At 46.8% G+C, this 18,427-nt stretch overlaps 1 protein-coding gene across 10 annotated transcripts in view; it reads right to left on the reverse strand.

The window, feature by feature from the left end:
- Nucleotides 1-765: 765 nt before the first annotated feature.
- The window catches only part of KCNJ15 (potassium inwardly rectifying channel subfamily J member 15), a 36,137-nt gene continuing 18,475 nt past the window's right edge, over nucleotides 766-18,427 (reverse strand). For 4 of the 10 annotated variants that reach the window (XM_081138924.1, XM_081138927.1, XM_081138930.1 and 1 more), the window contains exons 2-3: nucleotides 10,635-10,735; nucleotides 766-8,184 (exon numbers count right to left, since the gene is read on the reverse strand). In XM_081138924.1, coding sequence (XP_080995050.1) covers nucleotides 7,037-8,184; nucleotides 10,635-10,719 — 1,233 coding nt within the window. In that variant the 5' untranslated portion in view covers nucleotides 10,720-10,735 and the 3' untranslated portion in view covers nucleotides 766-7,036. Of the gene's footprint in view, nucleotides 8,185-9,104; nucleotides 9,176-10,634; nucleotides 10,736-11,914; nucleotides 12,100-12,665; nucleotides 12,767-18,427 lie in introns of those variants that run through there. The other 6 variants (XM_081138933.1, XM_081138928.1, XM_081138932.1 and 3 more) reach the window with 6 other exon arrangements.

Below are 18,427 nucleotides of genomic sequence, written 5' to 3' on the forward strand. Positions count from 1 at the left end.
CATTTTGGTGGTATTGTTTTTCCCCCAAACAGCATCCTCAAATTTGACTTCCTACTATATGACCAGCTTTTTTTATTTCCAGCTGCCACATTCTCACTCAAAGAACATAGTCTCGCCACCACTGAGAATGTTGCAACCAATGAGCCAAGATTCCAAAGGAACAGGTCCCTGAAGAGACGTTGGAAGGAGGTTTGGTGCTGTGGCAGCCACCTGTGTGTCTGTGTGTGTGTGTCTGGGTGCTTCCCCAGGAAAACCCTTCAAGGACAATGGCTGTCCTTGGGTGCTAGCCTCTGCCGTGTGGATTTTCAGTGGTTGTGTAGCTTTGCAGTCGCACCCATACTGGTGTCCTTAAGGCTTATGTAATTATGTTTTCTTTCTTTTAATCCATCAAAGTAACTGAGCTGTGGAATGCAAGGGACTTTGGTAGGCAATGCGTGCCGAAAGATTGCCGTTAAATAATGACTTGATCTTTAATCATTGACTCAAATGAAATGATCAAGAGAGAGTCAAGGCAAAAATAAAAAAGAGATGAGGTAGGGATTTCAGTTCTTTTCTTGATGAGAAAGGAAGCAAAATGCAGTCCTGTAGGCTGGATGGAAACTGCCATCATAAGCTCTGAGGACCAAATGATTGTAGTTACCGCCATTGGAAACAGCTATTTCCCATGAATTTATCTCTAAGCTCTGTAGGGAGATACTCGCTTCATCTCCACGGGGCACCACAGTAACACCATCACCGCGCCAATGAAATAGAGACTAAAGGCTATGGAATTAGCTTTATTGCATTTGTATTTTCTATTGTTTCACAGATTAGATGATTCCATGTCTAGAAAAAGAAAGGTGGTGGAGATACATATGAAAACAAGAAATGGTTTGACAAATAGAGGTATGCATTTGCAGGACATGAAAGTACACAATTAAAGCTGAGACGGTCTGATCGGGCCCAGTGGTGACAAAGAATACCTATCAGTGTGAGATTTCCAACAGGCACCAAACAGTAGCTCAACCTTGAGAAACATGAGTCGCTGTTCTACTGAGGCAAATACAAGTATAAGACTAGTTTTAAAATCAGAGAAAAGCAAGGACACTCATGTGTGTCCCAGCATAGCGATCAGACGTAGAAAAACATATGGCAGGAGACCGAGGCACAATCCAGACACTGGTTAGGGCACAGCGCCAGGATTTGCAAGGAGTGGGACTGTTTGCTTGTAAGATCTGCATGTGATTTGGGATTTTAATCTTCATAACATTCCCCTTGAATTTCACGAAGTGGTATTTTGGAGTGGGTCCTTTTGGAATCGAGAAGTCTGTTTACCAAAGCGTTTCTTTTGTAACTTACAACTCCATGACACCCTACAGAAATAATTCTTCAAAAATAGATCCAAGTTGGCTGTCATCCTGCCTTCGTCTCCTGACTGCTATTTAATACGCTGTCAGCACACAAACACAGCTTCCTCTTGTGATCTGGAAGTTTGTTTTTGTAAAAAGTCCCCGATACAGTCATACTTCCTGCAATGATTTGTTTTAATACAACATCCTTACTCTTAGGATTTGATTGCAGATGAAGAAATGTAGTTAAATTACAGTGAATTTAAAAAAAAAAAAAAAAGCATTTCTTTGAACTCCTCTCCAAACACCTTCTTGGAAGCTCTTTACTTTTTTAAGAATATTAAGGACATTCCAATAGTAACACTAATAGTAATAACAAGCTAAGAGGTCACATTTCTTAGCTCAGAGTCAACAACTTCTGACTTTTTTTAGGAAATACTCTATAGTCAATTGTAGTAGCTCTGTCGGAATCTAATTTTGAGGGGGTCCTACCCTTAACTTGAATACTTTTGAATACTTTTGGATATCTTAAGGGAGTGGGAAGGCTTGGGAACTAGATAAGATTTGGCCTCAAATAAAGATCACGGTTAAGCATTACATCATGAAGAGGGAGCTGCTAAGCAAAAGCCTTGGTGGTGGACTTTTAGGCTGATTCCTTCATCTCTGGCTTTGCCCACCCAGTGCTGGTCAGGACCACAAAACCCTTGGCCTGTTTCTCCAGTGGGGGCTGGGAATGAGGGCTCCGGCACACCATGTGGAGGGGCTTTGAGCCGGTCATTCTAGGCCTCTCTTTGATAGACGGGCTCAAATAGCATCCTGCTCCACGCTGCACAGAATGTGTCAAAGGTCCCCTGTGTTTGGCTGAAATTTACTTTTACTAATTGGACAAGCCCAGAAGAATATCTTTTTTGGATTACCCCTTTCTCTACTACCAGTTTTATGAAAACCGTAACTTCCAAAGGAAGGGACATTTGTTTTTTGCTCTTCTTGAGTGGGGCATAGTTTGGGATTAAGTGAATACTTTCCCTAAGGTTGGCAGAGTAGCAAATAAATATAAAAGACATCCAGTTGAATTTGAAGGTTTGTTTTCTAATTGCCTCTGCAAATTTGTAACTTCTTGATAAAAATAAACACAGGACATTTAGAGCATCTTAATAAAGTCCATACAGAATGCAGGACAGAAACCACTAAGTACAGGACATGTCCTGCATACACAGTGTGCCTTATTCTGGGATTATATTCAGAATTATGTGACCTTTACATATATACATGACTTCTTGGGCTTCTATAGCATATATCAATGACGTCCTTAGCACACAATCAATTCATGTAATTTTATTAGGAATTAGCTATCAATTCTAATCAAGAGCTTTTTCTTCATCTTCTAAGTTTACACACCAGCAACATAGCAATTGAAAAATAAAAATTCCTGTGCCCAATTTGGGGGCATCTAAACGTCCACAGATTGGGAATTTGGGTTGATTACTTCTAACGCATGGAATCATCGGACCGTGGGACGCGGACGGCCAGCTCGAAGGACGGCCAACCAAGCAGACCCGCTGAGAGGAAACCGGGGCCCCGGAGGGCGCGCGGGGGGCGCGAGGGAGGGGAAGGGCTGCCGCCGGATTTCTGCCTCAGGTTTCTTTCTCAGTAAGCGTTTAGTGGAAAAACTTTGGGGGGGAAATTGGACTTAATCGGTCAGTGTTTCTTAAAGACTAGGAAAATTCATTCTCCTGGGAAGCCAGGAGATTATAATGACACAGGCAGTCGTAATGTAAGACCGAGTGGCCAAGTTTTCCCTGCAAAGAAGTTCTTTTCCACTGGGAGAGGTGCTTTATGTAGGAGCTGGGCCATCGACTGCTAGCTTTTAATTTGCACGCTTTTCTCACTGCCTTCCTCACTCTGAAGGCAAAGAGTTTTTTTAGATTTAAAAAAAAAAAATCAAAGCGACAACAATCAAAGCAGTTTACTGACAAACAAATACAAATGCCTCAAGAAGTTAACTCTTTTATTCTTTAAAACCCCAGTTAAGTTCTAATCATATCATTTCATTGCAAATTCTAACTCCGGAGACTTTTCCGCTCTCACAGCAGACGCCCGCCACTCACTGCTGTCCACAGGCCCAGGGTTCGGTTGGTTGGCGGGTCATTCTGATTAAAGATAAACTGAAACCCACAAAGGGCAACATGTGCGTAGTTAATCCGTTAGAAGTGAAATGTTAAGCTTTGGACCTTCAGAGTAAGTCTTCCCTGGGGAAGGAAATTAAGTGAGCCTTGGACCTCTCCAGGGTCAAATGCTGGAATTCCAGTGCGCACTACAAAACTTGGAAACCAAGACTGGAAATGCTAATACCTTTCATTAAAAAATTCCATCCCACAAAGCCATGATAAGGTAACCTGGATTCAAAACTAGTTATTTCAAATAAAAGCCAAGGTTGAGCGACCAGAAGTCTTCCTTAGGCCACACGGTCAAATGTTGGACCCTTAGACCATAGGGACAAAATAGAGAACGAAGCCCAAGGTTGATCCTTGACTGAGCTACCAGTGCAAAGGCCCTGTGCCTTCTCTGCTTTGCTTTCCTATTTTCTTCTTTCTCAGATGATATATGGGTACTGAGGATCTAAGAAGGGAGAAAGGGTCATATTTAATAGAAGTGTCACATGTTTATACACCTTACTTTACATTTTAACAATATCAAAATCACAGTCAATTAAAATTGAAAATGTAATTCAAAGAGTTGCTTGAATTCATCTAAATATCTGGTCCACTCATTGATGGCATTTCCCCCTTTTAACTAGTTATTCTCTACTTCTGGTCTCCTCTCTTTGCTGTAGCATCCCCAGGAGTGGGGAAGGGAACTCACGGGTGCCTCCGCCCCCACCCCAGAGGTGGCCCACTGTGTGGGTGGATGAGTGACTCTTTGCAATGCCTCTGGGGCTCTTGGCTGCTGGGGACCATGTAAGTACAATGCATTTTATTACTGAAGTAAGGCATGGCTTTGTGGTTTCTCAGATGGAACATGACATTTTTGCATGGTCTCACTGAGAAGGCCTGGTGCATTGGAAATACTTCAAAATGCAAAACAAAAACAATAAAAAAAGAGCCTTTTGGGGTCAGAAACACTCCATCAGTCTGACTTCTTAGTTGGGGTTGAGCACGAATCTGTTTCAGTCAGAAAACTATCCACATAGAATCAGTTTGCCACCTGAATCCTTTCTTTGTTAGCACGTCAACATGAGGGCATTTTGTACAAAGTAATAATAAATAAGTGTGCCTGGGAAAAGCTCAGCTTCAAACCAGCCACAGCTGTAGAGCTATGTATGACAGATTACGCTGTAGTATCATTTACTGACTTGCACAAGTATTGGCGTTTAAGACGCTGCATATTTATTTTGTGTGTAGTGCAAAAGATCAGATGAGCAAGTCTTCCAAATTCGGCTGAAACAGATATGCTAGGTGAACATAAAAGAGGTTTCTCAATCTTGTGCTGCATCATTGCACCATCTACGACAGACGTGTGAAGGATCCCTAATCTTGATCACATTCAAATCAACAATGGTGGAAATGCTGGGAGAATTCATAGCGCGACAGAAAGCCTGTAAACTTGCCCGTGGCATCATTCTTCTGGCGGTTACACCACAATATTCAATCAAACATCACGTGTAACAACAGAAAGGGATAATATCTAACTACACGTAATTTTTTAAGATCTAAAACAACCTGCCATAAACTTATGGACAGAAACAGAAAAAAACTTCCTGAGTAACTGAAGACAAGACCCCTTGTGCATTGAGATTGTTCTTTCAACCTTCACGACGTCGCCCCATTCATCTGAGCCCCCCATTAGATGGTCGGTTCCAGGTCAGAGGTGTTAGCCATACATTCTGTTTAATGAAGGACATTTGAAATGTGGGAACATCAAAAGATGGCCAGACCTGCTGGTTTCACTGACGGTCTAAATCCAGGTTACTTCCCCCATATCCCTGAGTCCCAATGTTCCCGATCTTATAGAACAAAATAAAAGCAAGCATATTTCTGGAGGATTTGCTCTTTTAACTGCAAATGTCTTGCATTGATAATTTCCACAATTATGCTTTAAGGGCTAGGGTGTGTGTCCCTGTGTGTTGTGCACATGTGTGTGCCTGTGTATGTGTGTGCATGTATGTCTCTGTATGTGCCTAGATGTGTGTGTACATATATGTGGTGCACACGTATGTACATCCATGTAGCACCTACATACTCATAGTTGCATTCTTCTTGAGTGTATATGCAGATCTGTCCTATTTTAAATGAAGTGAGAATTCACCTTTTGCACAGTTAGCCAGTCCTTGGCCATTTATTCTCTGCCCCAAAGAAATGCAGGGTGCCTGGTGCCTAAATTCTGCTGAAGGCAAAATGTTATCTCTGTAACACTGAGTTGCACAAGATTTGTTTAAACACTGAGGACATTCTTGACAAGTTATCAGATTATCAAATTTTGTTCATGCTTCAAGGAGTCATCTGTGTATGAATTTCTTATCCTCAGCAACTCTCGTTCTCATGGCCTCATCCAACCTTCTAGGTTTCAACATCTGAGCAAATTTCTGATTGTTACACGGCACAGCTTAATTTTTCTTTTGTTCTAACTATCAGCAACAACCATATACTTAGCATGAATGAGACAGCCATTACCTGCCAGAGCTTTTATTTTGCTCTTGGAATGTCAGTGGCACTTCCTCTGTGGACAAGGAATTTTAATAGATACAGAAAAAAAGTGGCCAAAAGGAAGCTTGGTCCATTATAATGAACTGAAGGAAAGACAGGTCTGGAGGCCACATGGACATGGGACCCACAGAGTCCCATGGCTTCAGAGGTTACTTTGAACACACTGCCCAGAGAGGAGCTTTTCAAACTCATTGGTACACGAGTCACATGGGGGTCTTGTTAAGATACAGATTCTGATTGTCTACGTTTGGAGGGAGGGGCCTGAGCGTTTAAATTGCTAATAAGCTCCTAGATGGGGCTGATGCTGCTGGTCTGTGAACCACATCTTGAACAGAAAGGGGCTAGCACATTCCAACAGGCAGTTAGTGTGAACGACAGTCTCAACTCCATTTGTATGTTTTCACAACTGTTCGTTCCTGATTGATCGATTTCACTCTACAAATTAAATCCACTGAAGAAAGGTGAAAATGGAATTATTATATTTTATGAGTACAGATTCCTCCCTGCTCCATTTTCTGCATTACCAGGTAGCCTCCAGTACAGCAACATTCTCTCTGCTTGAAAAGAAAAAGCGTGTTAAAGCGACGGTGTGAGTGAACACTGACCACATTTCAGGTCTCGGCCACAGTGTCTCTGATACTCGGGTTGAATAAATACCTTATATTACAGCTGAGATCCTTATATAGAAATGCACCTCCTTCCACTATCAGCATCGCTGAATGTCTCTGTCCATCCCGCAGGACATTTTTGCAATTGCCCTACCCCAACTTCTTCAAAATATAGCCCATTTTAGAAAATCTGAATTTTGGGAGTTTGCTTCAGACAAAGCATTTGAACAAGGAACCCTGTCAAAGGTGGGGATTCTTGTTTGGCCACCAGACCGAAGGGAAAGAGCAGTTTTGCATGTCTGGGCAGTGTTTTCAGAGCGCATCCACACAGGCTTGCTCGAAGGGAGCTCAGACGTGTCTGCGGCTGCAGAGGTAAAGCGAGGCCCTGGCTCGGCCGTCAGACGTTGCTCTGTTGTAACAAAAGGCTTCTCAGCTCCCTTTCCCTCTGATCCTCCTGCCTGTATTTCTCCTCCAGTTTCTGCTTCTCGGAGTCCGCGCAGTAAAACGTGCAATCGGAGCTCTTCCGGATCTGCTCGAACTGACTGAAATCAGCCACGTACTTTCCGTTTTTGGAGAGAGAAACCACAGGCACAAACTCGAAGCCCCAGTAGATCTCCTCTGGGATATAGGACGTGCGGCTCTGGCACACGGCGCTGGTGGATTCCACGGTGGCGTTGAGGAGGACCACGAGCTCAAAGTCCTTCTCCTTCAGGTTCTGGGCCGTGAGGTCCCGCAGGGGGCTGGTCTCATCCAGCACGTGGTAGAAGGTCAAGGGCAGAATGAGGAAAGGGCTCTCGGAAGACGAGTCCACGTGGAATTTGACGCTGGCCTGGTTGAGGAGGATGCGCTCGCCCTCCTTGGTGACGTGGGTCTGCAGGAGCTTGCCGGAGAGCTGGCACTGAATGAGCAGGCTCTTCCTCATGTTGGCCACCTGGATCACCAAGCACAGCTTCCCCTTCTGCTTGGTGATCACGGCGCAGTGGCTGAACTTGATGGTCTCCGCCCGCTTTTTGGGTCGGGCGATCTTAGCCAGGAAGGTGCCCGTGATGAAGATCTCAATCAAGGTCGTGATGACCAGCTGAGCTACCAAGAGGAAGATGGCATGGGGGCATTCCTCGGTGATGGAGCGGACTCCGTAGCCGATGGTGGTCTGGGACTCCAGGGAGAAGAGAAAGGCGCCCGTGAGAGAGTCCACCTTCATGATGCAGGGCGTGTGGTTCGAAGTCGGCTCACTCGGGTCTAAGTCCCCGTGGACGAACGCGATGGCGTAGTAGATGACTCCGAAGAGGAACCAGGTCATCACGAAGGTGGCCGCGAACAGGGTGAGTTTGTATCTCCACTTCATGTCGATCACGGTCGTCCATAAGTCCTGGAGGTAGAGTAAGTATATGCCATCCACTTTGTCGATTCTCACGTTGCTGTGTCCACTCTTGGACATGACGCGGGGCCTGTGGGTCTTGAGTCCAGCCCCCGCCGTGTGCTTCACCAGGGGAGTGCTGGACATGCTAAGGTGAATTGGGTCCATGGTCAGGCTCTTGGGACCACCTAAGGAAGTGACAAAGAGAGACATTTTATTACTGTCATAGGTGGTGGATTGTCCAGAAAATAGAAATAAGATAAACAGGTGACATAAGTAAGAATGCACATGGAGGTGCACAAGAAAGGAGGCTTCTGAAGGCAACGAGCCAACTCAAACTTGAGGAAGGCAGTAGGGAGGAGTGAGGAGCATAGACCCTGGAGACAAGCAAACCCAAGTTAAATGCTGACTCTCCAATTGATTTGCTGTGTGAGCCAGGACAAGGTATTTAACCTCTCTGGACCTCAGCTCCCTAAGCTGTAAAATGAGAAGAAAGCCTCCTCCTGAGGGCTTTTGTGATGGTTAAATGAGATAGTGGCTACAAAGTGCCAAAACAGAGCCTCGCAGTTAAAAAAAGACGCTTATCTTCCCCTTGTGACATCACACTCGCACGTATCTACCCCACAGAGAATTATGAATATTTACGTATATTCAGCTATCATACATTTCCAATTATAGAGAATTTAAAAATAGGTTGACTAAGCATAGGGCAGTACAGATATAACTAAAATTTACCATCCATAGATAGTTCTTTGTTTTCTTGTTTAATCCGCACCTGAGGATGTTTTTTCCATTGATTTTTAGAAAAAGTGGAAGGGAGGGAGGGGTAAAGAGGGAGAGAGAGAGAGGAAAACTGGTGTGAGAGAGACACATTGATTGGTTGCCTCCCACACGTGCCCCAGCCGGGGCTGGGGATCCAACCTACAACCCAGGTACATGCCCTTGACCAGCAATCGAACCCGCGACCCTTTGGTGCAGGAGGCCAACACTCTAACCACTGAGCCGCACCAGCCAGGGCATCCACAGATAGTTCTTGATAAGCAATGGAGAATACTAATACACATTTTTAAAACTTAGGTAGCGTTAATAAAAAAAATTTAAAACTTACCCTTTGGCATGATATTCCTTATAATATCAGTTTATCTTTTTCCCGAATCCAATGAATAATTTAGAATCCAGGACCTCTCCTAGTCTTGATTACATTGGAAAATACTAAGTTATCAACCCCCCAAAACAAACACATAGTGAATAATTAATCTTGATTAATAGCTTAATCGATACGCTGGTTAATCAATATACTATATTAGGTATGGCATTCTGGTGTGACACACAAATTCTGCCTTAGTTCCTTAGAGCGAAGGAAAACCAGCACAGGAGTGTATTTTAAAGAGCTGATGAGCCAGGAACAAGTCCAGGCGTGGGACAGGGCAGCAGGGCAGACCTACCAGGAAGAGGCCAGGCTCCCACGCCGGTCCACACACAGGGACAAGCTGGGCATGGGGCCACCCCGCATCTTATACTCCCTGCCGGCTGACTGATAAATGACCCCTACATTCCTTAAAAAGATAATGGGAGTGATTAGGGGGAACTCTACCTGGTTGGCATGATTTTTCCCTCCACCTCATTGGCATTTAAAAAAATGTTTTAAATCCCCCCTGTGAAAAGGAACTGGTACGCAGCAGTCTGTGATTCATGCAATGATCTTTGCTGTGAGAGCAGCAGTGCTTCAATGAGAGGTCTGAAAATAATCCTCTGGGCAAATCCCTTCAAGGGAAGTGAAACTATATCCATCACGGGCTGACACTTGGGGAAGCAGGGGATCTGCTGGGCTCTTTAATTTTCCTGTTCTATTATCAAGAGTGTGTCATTTACTGAATGTCCCCTGCAATGATCTTTCCTTTTTCTTGGAAAGGGAGTCACTTTTTAATTTTCATGGCAAAGAAGGGCCTTAAGTTATTCAGAATTTATATTAACCCGATGAAGCCTATTCCACTTATTTTGGGACTGATTTAAAAGAAAAGTACAGGGTATCGTTGATGAGCATGGGCCTTATTGGACCCTCAGCAACACCTCTCAGGGACCGAGAGGGAAGGGGCTGGGCTGGAAGTTTGGAAGCAAGGCCATGTTGGCAGCCCAAATGCAGAGTCAAGCTCAGAACCCAGCACTTTGAAGACAAGTAACTGCATGCACTTAAAAAAAGAAAACAGCCACCAGCCCGGGGAAAATGCATGCCATTCCATCCCTGAGATCAAAACGGAGGCTTAAGTTTTCAAGTGTGAGCGACATGCAGTGTCCTGCGGGCGCCAGCAGCTTCTGGAAAACCTGGCCCTGGGTATATGCAGGCAGTGCCACGAGGCTCCTGCTTTAATCTCTCCCAAAGGGGCAATGGGCCAGCTTGGGATGAGCTGGATCCGTTCCCTCCTCCTGTGTTTCTGCACATCCAGCGTTAGAGCTATTGACCCCAGTAGCACCTCCTATCAGAGTCTCGTCATAAACGGGGAAAGGAGACCTGGAGCCCCTGGGCAGGTCTTGGGTTTAGCATCTCTCAGTGGCAAAGAGCAGCTGGTGGACAGCACTCGAAGGGTAAACGCCGTCTCCCTCCCTCTCGACACCCTGTGCCCTCAGGACCGTTTACTACCTGGCCACTTACTCAGCAGGTCAGAAGCCGTCTTCTTCGAGGCGGGCGGACCGTCCTGGCTCCCCTTCGCCCACCTGGCTACCATGGGACTCTGCTACTGCCTGAAAGAAAGAGGGACACGTGGGGTTCACAGGTATTGACAAAGAAACCGACCCTGCAAAACTGACCCTTGGCACTCCCCGCCCCCCAAGGGCTGGGGCCTAGCATTCGTCTCCAGCCCCTGGCCATCGGGCACGGTGCCAGGAGAAAGGCCCCAGGAGGGTTTTAGGGGTGAAATTGAGGCCCCAGCCACAGCCCTCGCTAGGGAATCCTCACCCTCTGGAGGGAGTTCAATCGTGAAACCCCCTGGAAAGGGCTAACTCGCCCCCATTGAGGCCCACTATCAACTGAGCAGCAAACAGGAGGCAGGAAGGGGAAGTGCAGAGGAAGTAAACAGTGCGGATTGGGAGGGAAGAGTCTAGAATATTTTTACCGCCTGTGGAAATGCACTATTATTGTTGAGTCATAGAGCATCGGAGTTGAAAGGACTGTCTCAACCGAGGCATCTGACGCACACTTTTCAGACCAGGTGGCTGAGGCCCGGGCGGCGGGAGCGGCAGGGCGAGCGAGGCCGGAGCTCCGGGGCCTCGCCCCCAAAGTCTGCCGTCCTCTGAGTCCATCCAGCACCTTCTTCTGCCTCCTGCTTTTCTGAAATGCTTCTTCCTAAGCTACACACACACACACACACACACACACACACACACACACACACTCACCTGGCTTACACAAACAAGCATGCATGCACGTCATACTTCTAACCCCCGGTGATTGTAAATAATCGCAGCGATTACTCTTTTATCACTTAATAGTCCCAGTTACCGAAGCGCACGGCCACTGCCACGCTCAGCGCCCCAGGCTGGCAGTGTGTTTGGCACACGGCCTCTCTTCGCCCTCGCTCTGTCAGGATCCAGCATCAGCCTTTATCCTTTACACTTAACCACATGCTCTTAATTTATAGCATTTTATTGGTCAGCAGACGTCTTTGATGGAGACGTCTTCATTGCTGATAGACACTCGTATTCCATTTAATTTTTACGTTACTGCCTTTTTCCTCTTGGTGGTTCTGCAGCCTACCTGGCTTCACTTCTAAAAGGTTAAGGAAAAGTAAGTCAGCCCAAAGCCAAGGATGGAGGAGTGAGGGAAGGTGTTCTCGCTCACTGCCCCTCTCCTGGTCCCTCCAAGCAGCAAAATGCCATTCGAACCTTCAGCAGGTTCCGGTAGACTCTGGAAACTGTGGTTACCTTTCCAGTTTGCGTTATATTGTTCCAACGTGTGGGCTGGGATTGTAATTCTCAGAACTGCGATATCTGTACCGAACCCTTGAAATTACCACGGGGACAGACCACAACCATGCCCCTGACTTCAAGCCGGCAACACGTACGTGGCATGAAGCCATTTGAAGCTTATGCCGTGTAGCATCCGTTCTCTGGAGATAAAGGAAAGAGAAACCCGTTTGGAAACAGAACTGAACAGTAGGTACGTTGGAAAAGGCAAGCAGCTGTGTGGAGGACGACACCCCCAGGCTTGGGGACGGAAAGCGAGTTCCCATCAGCACCCTCGGCGGGGGGAGCGCAGTGCTGTCACCGAAGGGGCCCGTATGCGTGACGATGAAAGAAATCAACCCGAGAGCGGGACGCCCGCCCTGTCGGAGACGTGAGCCGGCCGGCGGCCGCGCGGGAGAAACACAGATGCAAGGGATACGCGTGGACATTGTCCGAGGGGAGCCAGAAGTGGCCCAAAGCGGGAAAGATGCGGGCGAACGGTGACAGGGGCAATAACAAAATAATAAAATACTCAACTAAGTTATCCTCGTAAAGCTCCAGATCAATAGTAACAACCGTCGCCCTCCTAAGTGGACGGCACTGCAGGCCACGTGCCCGCCACTATTCCACGCACTTTCCGTGTGTGAGCTTACACCTCCCACCAACCTTGTGAGGCAAGTACCATCACCCCAGGAGGAGGAAACTGAGGCAGACAGGCTAAGCCACTCACCCAAATTCTCAGCAGCTGGTGTGTGACAGAAGAGCCCCCGGAGGCTCCTGTGCCCAAGGTCCCCACCACCTGACACAGGTGCCCGGGCTCAGCGGCACCAGAGCCGCCTGGAAGGCTCGGAGTTTCTGATTCAGCGAGTCTGGGGTGGAGCCTAAGAATCCGCATGACTAACAAGTTGGCAGGTGACGCTGCAGCTCTGGGAACAGAGGTCGAGAACCACCACGCCGTGACGTACAGGTTAAAAGGTACCAGCACCTTCCCCCTCCCCCCACGTCCCCGTGGCATTCTCAGATAACACTGATGCCCACTGGCATTGCAAACATCCGTTTATTGGTTTTCAGAATGTCCAATCTATACCATCTTTATAGATGAATGCCGACTACCCAGTGGACCAACGCTAAGTATTAACTTCTGAAAGTATTAAAAGTGTTTTGTCTAGTTTCTCCTAGTTAGTGCAACACTGATACCTTCTAAAAACCTAGAAGTCTGTTGAGGCAAAGTGTGAAAGTTTTCAGTTCGCTTGTTTTGGGAAGAACTTCATTCTGGGTTCCAGGTGGGCTAGCGAAGGCCCGGCTCCTCCAGAAAAATGACTAATAGAAACTTGGGGAGGCAGCAGGTTCCCAAACCTTGACTTGCTCAGGCCTCAAGTGAAATCGTTGTCTGTCCCTTCAGTGGGGTGGTGGAGGAATGAAATCCAGAGAGAACCATAGCTTCGGGTTTCCAGGCTAAAGTTAGAATTTGAGGGGATCTGACTTTAAAGCTCCAGCAAAATAGCCTCCTGTTTGTAAGAAAAGTTGCTCAGAAAGCTCTCTTGGATGTCAGATATTTCTGACAAAACAATTTTTTGGTGATCTTCTGTTTTTTTTGCTATGAATCCAAAACACCCGATTAAATTTCACTTTCAAGATACACAGGTTTAAATATTAAACAGAAAACGAAACACTTGACAAGCATGTACTTGGAGTTCACTGAGCTCAGAAGGCCTGAAAGTAATTGAGAATAAATCTAGTGAGGCTTAGCTGTCCTCCCTTTGGATCCTGTGACTTTGGCCGCTCAGCACACGGGACCTCTGGTGCTGGCCTCCCGCCGCGCTCCTCCTGCTCCTCAAAGCCGTCCAGGCCTCGCTTCCACAGCCGGGCTGTTTCGAGCCCACTCCTTGACCTCACTCACGTCAACTGAGGACACGATGGCTTTGCCCAGGTGGCCTCAGAAATGAACGTCCCCAGTGAAAAAGCATGAGGTAGCCGAAGTTGCCTTGGCAGGTTCTGAAGGGCGGCCCTTTGCTTCTTACCTGCCGGGATCCCTCTGTCCTCTACAGGCCCATTCCTCCCCCGGGCCGCGCAGGACCGAGGACAGCCTGGAGGTGCGGCACCCGGGAGGCTGGGGAGCTGGTCACCGCTCTCTGGAGAACCATCGCCACGGGCTGAGATTGTGGCAGCTTCTCGACCCTGCATCCTCTGTGCTTGTGAAGACAGGAGCTGGGGCCCGCCTGGTCTTTGTCGTTGCTGTTCCTTGTTTGTTGCCGCCAGTTACTGGCCTGTCCATAGAATCCCTCCCTGGGCTTGTCCCTGCGGGGGAATGGTTTTTAGCCTTTTATGTCCCATGTGGTTATATGACCGCTTTGGCCAGCGGAGTGCGAGCCTCTGTGACCCACGGCACACCTGGACAGAGGCACGTGGCAAGGTCTTGCATGAGGCTCGGTTAGGCTGTTCCTTCTTCTGGGGGACTGGGAGGAGGGGACACTTGGAGACGAGTGACAGCTGAACCAAAGCTGACTTGTAACTGGGTGAGAAAAAATTCTTATTGCCGTGAGCCATTGAATTCTTGGAATTGTTTGTCACTGAGACAAAAGCTAGTGAAAGCCTGACCACAGACCCGCCCTTCCTACACGTTTTTCTACCTTAGGATGATAGGCCCGACCTCAAAGCTACTGTGTTTAGAGGAAACCTGCAAAGCCTTCGGATGTCCTTAATGTAAAGTCCAAATGTTGGTCTATGACTAAGCACGGGCTAGAAAAACATCCAAATGAGCAAGATTCCAACAGGAAGAAGGAGAACAGAGAAAATAAATGAAAAGTTGAATAATTTTTCTCATTAAATATGTCTCAATCAGTATTTAAATTTATCTTGACAAGACAACTTTTCAGGGCAAGGAAAAGGGCCTGAGATACCATGACTCTAATGCTCTGTGGAGTAAGAAGCCCTTGGTTGGGGCTGTGGTGGCCTTCAGATCTGTGAGGACAGACACCATGAGTTTCTGATTCAGTAGATCTAGAGAGGCCTGAGAATCTGCATTTCTAATAAGTCCCCAGGAGATGTCGATGCTGCCGTCTTGAGACCACACTGCGAGACTATGAGCTACACTACTCACGGCCGACTGAATTCTATAGACGGCGTGGGAAACTCACAAGCATGTCAACTGGGTTGTCTAAAAGCTCAGACTCACTACCTGAAACAAAGAGGACAAACGGAAAGTCCATGGGGTTAAAAAATAGACAAACATGGTAGCTGCCGTGTGGGGTCTCCAGGTAGCCAGGAGAAGTGTCCTAGAGGACAGAAGTTCAGACAGATTGCCTTGGGGGAACAATGAGAATTTCTGGGACAAGGAAAGCAATCGGTTGAAAATTGCTCTGGAGTTTCCACTGGGATGGTAGGTACCGTCCTAAAGAACATGGGAGGCTTGGGGAGGGATCCTGGATTCTGTGGCTGAGCGAGCCGCAGCCAGAAGGACCTTAGCTGTCCTCTGGCTCAGCCTCCCCCAAGCGCATGGTGTTGACAGGTGTCCCCGAATAAAGGGACTGTGGTCAGATGACTGTGGAGACTTTACCTACCAAGCCTCTACCCACCCCACCGCCTGCGCCTGCACCCACTGGAGAGTGGTGCCAGGTGCTCATGTATCACTGTGTCTGGCATTTATCTGACATTTCCAGGACTTTGACGAGTACCAATCTGGTCTAAACTGCACATTCTATCTGGGGAAAAAGAGAATTAGAAAGAGAGTGATCTGTTCAAGGTCATTGAGCCAATGGCAAGGTTAACCCATTTTATAGGCAGATACGTCTCTTGGTTGTCGTGAACTATCCTGAGATGAGCTGCCCATCTCACCGGACACCGAAGACAGAGCAGCATCAGCATCACCTGGAGTGCATTAGAAATGCCAGTTCCCGGGCCCCCACATGAGCTACCGAATCAGAATCTCTCAGTGCTGCCCGAGAACCTGTCTTACGAGGCACCCGGCTTCCCAAGGCTCCTGTGGCCAGCTCGCCGTGATGGCTCGGTGCTCCGGGGAAGGCTTTCTTTTCCCCTATTACCCACTGGAAAAGCAACAAGCGCTCCTCTCAAAGCAAACCCCACATTCTGCATCGCATGGGAGCGTCTAACGAGCCAATTTGCCTCTGCGGTCAAATATTTAGCCTTTTTCCTATGTTTCCATTCCATTATTATTGTTTTGAATTCCATAAGCACTAAAAAAGTCCCTCTCCATCTCTAAATGTGGTTTGCATAGTTATACCCTTCACTCCTCCATGCCGAGTCTCTTTAATTTTTTTTCATTCCATAGAACATCAACCTTTCTCCACTCAGCAAAGACAAGTCTCAACAGATACTGGGTTCAACGGGAGATTCATTTTCCATTTTCCATGGCAAAGAATCTGAGCACTGGAGTAAGTCAGAGGTATCATTTGCTGAATATTTTTGTAAAGACAGTTTAATTTCAGGCCCTTTATTTGTGAGAGAGTTGGCTAACCCAAATAAAACATTAGCCATCTGTCTGTTGTTACGAGGGACCAACTTCAGCTGAACATTATTACTTAATAACAGCTAACTTTCCTATAGAGCAAGACCGTGTGCCGGCTGAAGAGCAGATGGAAATTTCCTTTGGTTTACCACCCTTGGTCTCTCCATGCTCCAACATGCGAAGAACTTGGTAATAAGCATATTCCCCCTCTAATCACAGCATGGCTTGGACATGCATTGTTGTGCGATGACTGGTAAAACAGGAAAATTTATGTCTGAGGGGGGGAAAAAAGCACAAGGCAGACTGGATTGTGTTAGCCTCCCGAATGCACTGCCCCCCACTTTCTCTGCAGGGAAGAGATTTCTTTAAGCAGCTCGTGGAGACTTGTCTGCATTAGTTCAAACGCAGCACAGAGAAGGTAGCTCGGACTGTCCTGCTCCCATAAGGAGAAGGCAGCTCAGGGCCCTGAGCTGGTCTGAGGCAACCTGGAGAGAGTCAGAATGGAAGGTATGTCTTTGCAGATGGTACTTGTCAGAAGGATTTTACGGAGTGTGATCCACTCCATGAACCTTCCAACTGGTCTCGGTTGGAGCATCAGAAAAGGAGGGAAAACGCGGGAAGCAAGCGAGGGTGTCGCTTCCTCTCACCCTCACTGCTGGACTGGAAAGTCGCTCGAGACAGAGGCTGATTTTTTACAAGGCGTCTTTATGCAACATCTCAAGGTGATTTCCCCCCAAGTAACCCCCTCACTCACTAAGCCAGCGAATGCACCGCCTTGAACCGCTCACGTCTTTCTCTGCCTCACATTTATAACAGTTTTTACGATGATGAAGGCATAGAAATATAGAAAGAGCGTCACCTTATGGATATACATACTGACTTCAGCTTCCACCTGATTACTTTTCCTTGTTTGAAGCGAGTTTGGAACTATTGGTCTCTGTTGATCGATGATAAATGGGCTTTGGTGTGATTCACCTGGATATGAGGGTGGGATTCTTCCCAGCGATTTCTATGCTCACTATTATCATAATTGGACTCTCATCCCAGAAAAAGGAAATTATGACTTTTGCTTGATATGGAACCAAGTTATTTAACAATGGGACGGGTGTCAGAAGGTTTTGAAATTCAGTCTCAGTGTGAGCCTAAACTTCGACCGCATTGCTCTGATAGGGAAACTGGATAGCCCGGGGTCCCGGGGGAAGCAGGGCTAACACCAGCATTCTCAGACTGCGGTCAGTTTACTCTAAGGACTGGCAGGATTTCTGAGTTGTCTGCTTGTCCCAAAGTTGAAAACATAGACGCTTGTGATCGTTGAGTGATAATAAAATTTCAACCTTCGAAATACTTCCCTTCATAGTCAATCAAAGTCTCAGACCTTTGGGAGAATCAACGTCCATCAGTAAACAGTTTAAGAAAACATATCCTAACCATCTGCAGTTAATTAGCTAGAGGACTATTGGCCCGATTTGGGTGTTTTTAGTGTTGCCAGGTAAAACACAAGATGCCCAGTTCCAACTAAATTTCATGTGGAAAACAACTAATTGTTTAGTACTGGTATGTCTCATGCAGTATTTGATATAAACTTATACCAAAACTTACTCACTGTTTGTCTGAAATCCATCTATAGGTACTTTATAGATAGATGACAAAGGAGCCGTATATTTTTATTTGCTAAATCTGGCATCCCTAAGGAAGAGCAAATTTATGCTCAAGAGTAGCTCAGAAGGTCAACAAACTTAAAGGCCAAGTTTAACATACAGACAACATTCTCAGACGACCAGCAAGCCAGGTTTTCTCAGCACTGGGGACCCTGAACACAAACCGAGCCACTGCGGGGAGTCAGGGCAGCCTTTTCACGCACGGTGCCCCCAGGGTGTCAGAAAGCCTAGTCCACTAGTCTCATTTTAACATTTTAGCTTGGGGGGGTCCTCAACCACTTTTGTGTTATGGTCCTTTCCGGCAGACTGGTAAGGTGTCTCTGCCTGCTCAGGATGTGTTTAAAAAGATGAAAATGAAACAACTGCAAT

The sequence above is a fragment of the Miniopterus schreibersii genome (assembly GCF_964146895.1).
Source record: "Miniopterus schreibersii genome assembly, chromosome: 5".
In the NCBI taxonomy this organism is placed as follows: domain Eukaryota; kingdom Metazoa; phylum Chordata; class Mammalia; order Chiroptera; family Miniopteridae; genus Miniopterus; species Miniopterus schreibersii.